The sequence below is a fragment of the Notolepis coatsorum genome (genome assembly GCF_963971535.1).
Source record: "Notolepis coatsorum genome assembly, chromosome: 18".
Classification (NCBI taxonomy): Eukaryota; Metazoa; Chordata; class Actinopteri; order Aulopiformes; family Paralepididae; genus Notolepis; species Notolepis coatsorum.
Genome location: NC_140182.1, coordinates 94,504,183 through 94,514,182, shown reverse-complemented (window position 1 = coordinate 94,514,182; position 10,000 = coordinate 94,504,183). Strand labels below are relative to the sequence as shown.

At 44.3% G+C, this 10,000-nt stretch overlaps 1 protein-coding gene across 2 annotated transcripts in view; it reads left to right on the top strand.

Moving 5' to 3' along the window:
* pde3a (phosphodiesterase 3A, cGMP-inhibited) overlaps positions 1–10,000 on the top strand; it is a 242,969-nt gene that overhangs the window by 1,384 nt on the left and 231,585 nt on the right. Inside the window, exon 1 of one of the 2 annotated variants that reach the window (XM_084335423.1) lies at positions 1–212. This exon is cut by the window's left edge and continues 1,384 nt beyond it. In XM_084335423.1, coding sequence (XP_084191549.1) covers positions 1–212 — 212 coding nt within the window. Of the gene's footprint in view, positions 213–288; positions 321–10,000 lie in introns of those variants that run through there. The other variant, XM_084335424.1, reaches the window with a different exon arrangement.

Here is a 10,000-nt window from a genome sequence, read left to right as displayed (position 1 = left end):
GGTATGCTGACAGGCTCCTTCCGAACCCAGGGAGACACGTCGAGGAGGGCTGCACCCCTGTGAGCGGCGCGACGAGGGGAGAGATCCCTGCTGTGTTTAAAAGGCGAAGGAGGTCCAGTTCTGTGATCTCGTCAGACATCATGGCTCACAGTCAGTCCAACAGCAGCAAGTCACACCGGAGGACCTCGCTGCCATGCATCCAGAGGGACCAGGTAAGGAGTTCTTTTGGACCCACTGGAGTTGTCTGTCTCTCACTCTGGCTTGTTTTTACTCTAATTTCTCGGGATCTTCAACGACGAGCAGCGAGCCTCAAGTCTGAGGTGTGTGGGAATGAAAGGAACTATAGTAATAATAACTTATTGTAGACCTGTTGTAAATGTTTTATTATTATTAATATTATTACTACATATTGTTATGGTGTATTTATTTCGACTATTATTCCTGAGGGTTAAGCGTTTAGTTTCTTATATTTGTAAACGTCATATTTTATTTAACCATTTTCACAATAGGCTACTCCAAATAATAATACAAATAATGATGATAATAATAATAATAATAATAATAATAATAATAATAATAATAATAATAATAATAATAATAATAATAATAATAATAATAATAATAACAAAAACAAAAGTATTATTATTATTGTCATTATCGTTATTTATTATAATAATACTAATATTGGTAACATTATTATTATTAATAATAATAATACTATTTATAATAACATGGCAATTAAATACTTTAATTACATTTCTTACATTTTAGTATTATTCACAAAGAGGAAAGCTGGCCTGTAATGTATATTATAGGGATTTGTTTGATGTGCTCTGATCTCTGCAGGAGTTTGCCTTGGCTATTATCTCACATATTATCTGTGGATTGATATATATTTTTATTCTGAAGAGGTACTATCAGTCATACACAGGCATGCAGGCCATCATAATAATAATTCATGTTTTTCCTCACTGGACCTTCACAACAGTTTGTTGTGTGATGAAGTACAGGATTATTTAGAATTATGGACATTTTGTTTATACAATGAACACAGTCTCAGTCTGCTTCACGAATAAGATCTGTTCACATGGATGAATATAGATAGAGTCTCCCATAGTGGTGGACTTAAATATCTCCCATATCTTATTTTGACACATTTGTATTCTCTAAATATCTCCCATATCTTATTTTGACACATTTGTATTCTCTTGAGGCGGAGCCCTTGGAATATTTTTATGAATTGTTCCTAATCTATCTTTCTCTCTCTCTCTCTCTCTCTCTCTCTCTCTCTCTCTCTCTCTCTCTCTCTCTCTCTCTCTCTCTCTCTCTCTCTCTCTCTCTCTCTCTCTCTCTCTCTCTCTCTCTGAAGAGAAAATACCAAATTTGGAATTTGTGTTGCTTTAAGAGCTGCTATTTTAGCAGCAGCACTTTCAAGTGCTGATGAAAAAGTGGAGCTATAAGAACGTGGGACGTCAGATGCGCTTCATCTTACTTATCTCTTATTATTTACGTCAGATATTTTCTCCTGGGTCATCATCTCCCAGCCTCCGACACAGTGCGTTGGTGTGCCTCTCACTCCTGGACTTAAAACAAATACAAATAAAAGTATTCTACTTCACTTCTCCAACTCCTCTGCTCTGCCTGATACAGAGCCTGTGTTCAGCCGCTGGGGTCAGCAGGGGGGTCAGGTGTCCAGACTAATGTCAGCTCCTCTGGGTTTACAGCCCTCGCTGTGGAAAATCAATGACCACGCTGAGCGTCTGAATGGGAACCAGACTTCTGGAGTGATCAAAGCCTTCATTGTGACCTGTGTGTGTGTGTGTGTGTGTGTGTGTGTGTGTGTGTGTGTGTGTGTGTGTGTGTGTGTGTGTGTGTGTGTGTGTGTGTGTGTGTGTGTGTGTGTGTGTGTGTGTGTGTGTGTGTGTGTGTGTGCGTGCGCGCGTGCGTGTGTGTGGTGTGTGTGTGTGTGTGTGTGTGTGTGTGTGTGTGTGTGTGTGTGTGTGTGTGTGTGCGTGCGTGCGTGCGGTGTGTGTGTGGTGTGTGTGTGTGTGTGTGCGTGCGTGCGTGTGTGTTTGTGTGTGTGTGTGCGTGTGTGTGTGTGTGTGTTTGTGTAGTGCAGTCAGGTTATAGAGGTGACATGAGAGGTTGTCTGTTCGGCCACTTGAAAGATGCCCTCAGCTCTCAGAGCCACGTTAGTTCGCCCGTTTAGTCTTTCTTTGTGGTCAAGTTTCCCCCCATCCTCCACCACCAAGTCATGCAATTGAATATTGTGAAAAAAGTTATCTATTTATTATTATTGACATTTTTGCTCCATTATTTTACATCACATGTTGATCTGACCATGGTTGCCTGGCCTGGCTGGCTGGATGGCTGGATGGCTTGGTCCTGAGTGAGGCAGCGAAGGTGTTTTCTCGTGTCATTCTGACAGGAGTATCCGGGCCGCTGCAGGAATGGTGCACACAGGATACAGCTTTGTTTTTGAAGGAGTGATGAGGCAGAAAATGGATGAGATACTGATCATTAACTGTACGTCACAAACAAACATCTGCTGGCAGATGGCCGGCATTCAGTCATTTACACAATGTTTTTTTTCTAAGAGCAGTGTAAAAATGATGGAAAGAAATATGTATGCTATTTTAACCCGGCACGTTAAAAATGTATATTTCTACTCAAAGATTTATTATATTATATTTATTTTGTATGGAATTCAATATGAAGTTCATTAGCTTATATACTTTTTGGTTCTTCACTGTAAGTTAGACGTGAGAGCCAGTGGAGTGGGCCGTTCAGCATCTTGCCTCCACTCCTGGCCCTTTATATGAATTTAGACTATTTTCAGGACATCACATTTGTTTGTGTGTAAATGGTTGCTATAACGTGGGCATTGGGAGTCCATTACTTTGAAGAATTCAAGATGGAGACACTTAGAGAACAAATAAAAAATTGCCCTAAAATCAAGCCATTTGTTGTAAACAGCTCTCACTGACGCAACTAAAGCAATTAGCACATTTTGTTTTTTGCTGTTGAATATTTCTTGGTGAAGTGTTCCTGTAAAAAGCTAAGTAGGTTAGAGCTTCATGACAACACATTGTCCAATATTGTAGGGAAAGGGTGGTGCTGGTGGTGATGGTGGTGATGGTGATGATGATGGTGGGGGTGATGGTGGTGATAGTGGTGGTGATAGTGATGGTGATGGTGGTGGTGGTGGTAGTGGTGGTGGTGATAGTGGTGGTGATGTTGGTGACGGTGGTGGTGGTGTTTATGGTGGTGGTGATGATGGTGGTGATGGTGGTGATGTTGGTGGAGGTGATGGTGATGTTGGTGGAGGTGATGGTGGTGTTTATGGTGGTGGTGATGATGGTGGTGATGGTGGTGATGTTGGTGGTGGTGTTTATGGTGGTGGTGATGATGGTGGTGATGGTGGTGATGTTGGTGGAGGTGATGGTGATGTTGGTGGAGGTGATGGTGGTTGTGACGGTGGTGGTGGTGTTGATGGTGGTTGTGGTGGTGATGATGGTGGTGGTGGTGGTGATGATGGTGGTTGTGGTGGTGGTGGTGGTGGTGATGATGGTGGTTGTGGTGGTGGTGGTGGTGGTGATGTTGGTGGTGGTGATGATGGTGGTTGTGGTGGTGGTGGTGGTGGTGATGTTGGTGGTGGTGATGATGGTGGTTGTGGTGGTGGTGGTGGTGGTGGTGATGATGGTGGTGTTGATGGTGATGGTGGTGGTGTTGATGGTGTTATTCACTGTCTTCTACCTGGACTTCGGCTTGAGCCACATAGCAACAACTGTTCTGTGCCTCATACTGTCGTGGGACATTGTTGCTCACAGTGTCATATGAGAACATAGTATCAACGCTTTGTATATCAAATCAAATTAAAGATACACAATACACTGGGTTTAAACCTGCATGCTTCCTAACTTCCCTGCTCTTATTAGGTGGTGGTGGTGGTGCATGCTTCATAACTTCCCTGCTCTTCTTTGGTGGTGGTGGTGCATGCTTCATAACTTCCCTGCTCTTCTTTGGTGGTGGTGGTACATGCTTCATAACTTCCCTTCTCTTCTTTGGTGGTGGTGGTGCCAGGTGAACAGTTGACCATTAATGCAGTGGCCTGCTGGCCTGTAATTGAGACACACATGGTCTACACATGCTGTCCTGACCGTGTCTTGTCTGTGTGGTCTGTAGTGTGTAAACATGCCCATGCTGACCCATGCTAGTCATCGCCTCGCTCACATGTGCTCCGGCCTTCCTAATGAGGGTCACACACTGAGGGCGGGGGGGGGGCAATTCTACCACCACATGCTGAAGGGAGGAGGGGATACGCCTGATTACCTGTCTGTCTAACCGGCTGTCTGCCTCCACTCTCCCAGCCTTGTAGGAGGAATAGAGCACTAATGCAGATATAGAACAGATATTATGGTCATGCTTTCATTTACAGTATATAGATAATAGGAAGGGCCTGTATGTTGTGTTTATAATTTTTACTCTTTTAGCATTTCATAGAGTAATGTTGTTTTAACTAGTCAGAGGGAGAAGGTATGCGGAATATATCTGCACTTTGTTGACCGGATGAATGTTTATATTAATGCTGTGTGTGTGTGTGTGTGTGTGTGTGTGTGTGTGTGTGTGTGTGTGTGTGTGTGTGTGTGTGTGTGTGTGTGTGTGTGTGTGTGTGTGTGTGTGTGTGTGTGTGTGTGTGTGTGTGTGTGTGTGTGTGTGTGTGTGTGTGTGTGTGTGTGTGTGTGTGTGTGTGTGTGTGTGTGTGTGTGTGTGTGTGTGTGTGTGTGTGCGTGCGCGCGTGCGTGCACGCGTGCAAGAGGAATAGTGCAAGGTTTGTACTGAGACAGAATACTTGAAAAAGACCGGAAGGGTCGAAACGTTGTATCTGCTGCTATTATTTGTCACAATTAAAACACCTTGGAGCATCAAAAGTGAGTTGCGAGCCCCGCTTTGTTATTTGTACTGAGAGAGACCAACACTTCAGCTCTATTCTTCCCATGCAGCCTCTCCCACAGCACTGAGAGCGTCTTATTGTAATGCCCTTCAGATTGATAGTGGCTGTAGAAAAGAAAAAAAGTGTATTCAGAAAATAAATAGAGCAAAGAGGAATCCCTCTGTCTCCTCTTCCTCCCAGGCCCTGCCACATATCGCCCCATGCGCCCCTACGAGAAAGCCACGCTCTGGGGCTGTGTTTCACGCTACACAAGTGCAGATATAATCAACGGCCCATTCTCCCCGTCTTATGATTACAGATCGACTGCCAGCGTCTGTATCAGCTCACTAAGTAGCCGCGTTTTACAATGCGAGGGTCATCCTCCCTGTCATCGGCGTCATTATCAGCTGATCTGATCGGGGGTGTGGTGGGGGTGTGCAGGGGGGCTGGATCTCGGGGCTAATGCAAGGTGACATGCTGGTCTTCTGTGTTCCAGCTGGGGAGACTGGACTGGAGGAAGAGGTGTGGACCTTGAATCACTTTTCACAGCTTGTAAGGAAATTTGAGTCCCAGGCGGCGAGTTCCAAACATCACTGCTGTCATAGAGTTTCCCCTCCTGGCGCTCTCGGCACATTCAGCGTGGAAAGCCATCCACCGTATTTCCCAATAATCCATGGGGCCTCTCTCCAGACTGCATCCGGATTCCATATGACAGCGTAGTTCAAATGTTTTAACTCAACTTAATTGGGGTAGGTATGTTTTCACTGGAATGTCGGGAAAGGAACCTGATTGGGCCGCGTGTCATGTGGGAGGGACATGCGGCGGATGATGGTTAGTGCCGATTGGATATTATCAGGGTACTAATGGTGTTCTGGACTGTACTTGGACAGCCACAGGAAGCCAAAGTGTTTCTAAAGACAAGTCGTTTCACTCTAGTGGTTGAGGACTAACAAGCAGACCAGACCAGATGTCTCAGGATGGGGAGTCATCCATACTTAAGAGTTTGTCAAACACATGGTAGCCTATTATCGTTCCCCTTTCATATTTGAATGCACTGGTAAATTATTTAAAACATAGAATGGTTCATTTAGTTACACAGGACAATTGCTATCATATAAAAGTGGCTTTAATTCCCAGCCTCTTGGCAAAAAAGAAAAGATTTTCCACATCTTTAAAACTCACAGTTTTAAATTCAAGCTACTGTATTTTAAGTATTTATATAATATAATACAAATACAAATAAATAAATGCTCATTTCCCATGTGTTTTGATAGGGGACTGGAGACAAGTTTTTGTAAGTTAGGCTATCATATATTATTGTTTGTTTTATTATTTGTGAACAGATTACTGTACTGTGAGCAAACAACCTTTTTTGCTCAAATTATTCAGAACAAAAGCTCATAAGAGGTCATTAATTATGCCCACTTGAGCCCTAAGACTTTTTGATTCGATGGTCAAGGTAAAAGTCAGCAGTAGGTGCCACATACAAGTGGGACCCTAAGGAATCTAAGATGCAGCTGAACACTGTCAATATTTTATTTATATTAATATGCAATAAACATGTTCTCGCCTTTTGTGTGTATAGAGGCTTGGGACATTATATCTATACCTAATGATAGCCATTGCTGCAAGTTGTTGCAATATTTGAGTTAATACTATTTGTTGTGCAGATTTGGTGCAAAATTTTACCAAAATATTCCATTAACACATTCAGCGCCGGAGCTATATGGCGAATATAGGTCTAGATGGTCGCCACTTTAATCAATGGGAAGACGGGGAGATTTGCGAGTGCTTAAAATATATCTTAAATTATGGTTATGGGTCTAATACACCCGTCGCTTATCAGTCAACATGTACAAAACGGATAGTTTTTACATCGGTACATTTCCGTTTTATACCGTTTTGAATACGAGTATAGTTTTGGTGATTTCTAGTAATTTCAGAGAAAGACACGATAATAGCCCTTTAGTGGAATACACAAAACACATTGTCAAATCGTTTATCCGTGCCTTGGTCGGCTCGGCACCAACGGCACGCACACACACACACACATACACATACAGACACGTTGTGATCGCTGTGAAAGAAACATCTGATTAACCCAAGATTGGTAACATAGAGTCCTTACCTCACATCTGCTGTCCTGCAAAAAGATTAATCCAATTCCTGATCGCCATTCCAAATATTGATCGCGTTTATTGATTCAACGTTATATATCCAAAACACATAATCCACGCTGCTCAGAGTGTCCCCAGTCAATGTGGTATAACGATACTGCATGCCCGAGAAGGAAAACCTGGACCGGACTTTTTCTTTTGATGCACAGTCCCAGCCAATCCAATCCAATGATGTGCAATACCATCCGGGAGACGATAGGCGGCGGTATTTGCCCTTTTGCGAGCTCAGACCCATTCCCAACGATAACATCAGGTTGGATGGATGAAAATGAATGGATATCGCTAATAAAAGAAATAACAATTAAAACCCGACTATACTCGTGATTGGCGCTATTGCCGTGATTGGAACTATCATCGGGTCTGGCGTCCAATGTGTTAAGAGACCAAGACCTTGAAGTCGTCCCTACAAAATCAATTGGCAGCGTTCGTGGGTGTAAAGCCGGTGGGCTATGAGTCCTGGTTGTTGCAATAGCGACACTACTGGTTGGACACTACTGGTCGCCTGTTCAGCAGGGAGGGGATTTGGGGGAGATAGCATGAACCTCCTCGTACGTTACACTCTCCCAGTAACTCCTCGTACGTTACGCTCTCCCAGTAACTCCTCGTACGTTACGCTCTCCCAGTAACTCCTCGTACGTTACACTCTCCCAGTAACTCCTCGTACGTTACGCTCTCCCAGTAACTCCTCGTACGTTACGCTCTCCCAGTAACTCCTCGTACGTTACGCTCTCCCAGTAACTCCTCGTATGTTACACTCTCCCAGTAACTCCTCGTACGTTACGCTCTCCCAGTAACTCTCGTACGTTACGCTGTCCCAGTAACTCCTCGTACGTTACGCTCTCCCAGTAACTCCTCGTACGTTACGCTGTCCTAGTAACTCCTCGTACGTTACGCTCTCCCAGTAACTCCTCGTACGTTACGCTCTCCCAGTAACTCCTCGTACGTTACACTCTCCCAGTACTGTACATTAGTACACTGCATAGTATTGTATATTATATGGTAACTCAGAACATTGTACATATGTCTATACCGAACACTGTGACCTCATTTTCTTCTTCTAAATTACATGCTATACTATGTTATTTGATACTATCTTGTCTAGCACAGTCTCTGGAGCGTAACAGTAAGAAGCATTTTGTATGAAAGTATTCTGTACTTCTGTATGACAACTATTAAAGAAACTTGAAACTTGAAACCTGAACTCCTCGTACGTTACACTCTCCCAGTAACTCCTCGTATGTTACACTCTCCCAGTAACTCCTCGTACGTTACACTCTCCCAGTAACTCCTCGTATGTTACACTCTCCCAGTAACTCCTCGTACGTTACACTCTCCCAGTAACTCCTCGTATGTTACACTCTCCCAGTAACTCCTCGTACGTTACGCTCTCCCAGTAACTCCTCGTACGTTACGCTCTCCCAGTAACTCCTCGTACGTTACGCTCTCCCAGTAACTCCTCGTACGTTACGCTCTCCCAGTAACTCCTCGTACGTTACGCTCTCCTAGTAACTCCTCGTATGTTACACTCTCCCAGTAACTCCTCGTATGTTACACTCTCCCAGTAACTCCTCGTACGTTACACTCTCCCAGTAACTCCTCGTACGTTACACTCTCCCAGTAACTCCTCGTACGTTACACTCTCCCAGTAACTCCTCGTACGTTACACTCTCCCAGTAACTCCTCGTACGTTACGCTCTCCCAGTAACTCCTCGTATGTTACACTCTCCCAGTAACTCCTCGTACGTTACGCTCTCCCAGTAACTGCTCGCTGGGGTTTCACTGGAAGTGGCTGGTGACTCCACATGTATCGACTACACCCTCCCCAGACCGCCAGTAGGGTGGCGCAATGACCAGGGGGGAATCGGCATAATGACTAAATTTGGGGATGGGAGAAAACGTAACTAGCACAAATGTTGCATAACTTTGGAGCATTATTTAGCCCCCTTCCCGACAAGCTAGAATGAAGTCCTTAGGTTGTCTAGTTTCATATGATACCTTCACGCTAGCTTAAGAAATCAGCGTGCTAGAGCCTGCGAAATTCAGCTAATGGGGCTTAGTTGTTTATATATATATCTTTTAGGGGGCCGAAAGGAATTAAAATGAATTAAAAAGGGTCTGGCGAAGCCACTGGTACCAACATAGTCATCACATGTAGTGGTGATATTGTCCCATCAATCACATAATGCTAATTCCTTTAGCTGATTACATAATATAAATACTCTTTAACATTTAATCATATTTATTGGTCTCTTGGTTATACTGCAATATGAGAAATATCGTTCAGGCCCAGTGGACATAAAACCACATCACATAGTTATGATCTTCAAATGTGTTTATTTTGTTATAAGGAGGTGTAGTCAGGCGGTTAGGTGGCCGAGCGGAGATTGCGTTCGTCACCAACCCCGGAGCTGTGAGCTGGATTCGCCTGTTCGAATCCAGCTCACAGCTCCGGGGTTGTCACCAGCTTGGCTGGCCGTCTGCACTGATACAATTGGCAGTATTAGAGGGTGGGAGAAGCTGGCGGGGTGGGTCCGGGTCGTTGTAAACAGCGACTCCTACAGTTCGGTCGGGGCGCCTGCTAAGCGCGGATAGGACTTGAGGGGGATAGTGTGATCCTTCCACACGCTACGCCCTCTCGATGAGAATCCGCGCTGCCAGGTGAAAAGAAGCGGTGATTGGCTGGACGTGTGTCGGAGGAAGCACGTGATAGCCTCCACTCTCCCAGATGATCTGACTGTGGGGGGTAAGTGCGCAGCGACCAGGAAGGGACTGGGAATTGGCATACGACTAACATTGGGATGGGAGAAAATCGGAGGAAAATGGAGGGGGAAAAAGATCAATAAAAAAAAAAAAAAATAAGGAGGTGTAGTCTGATGTCACTTTAGTTTCC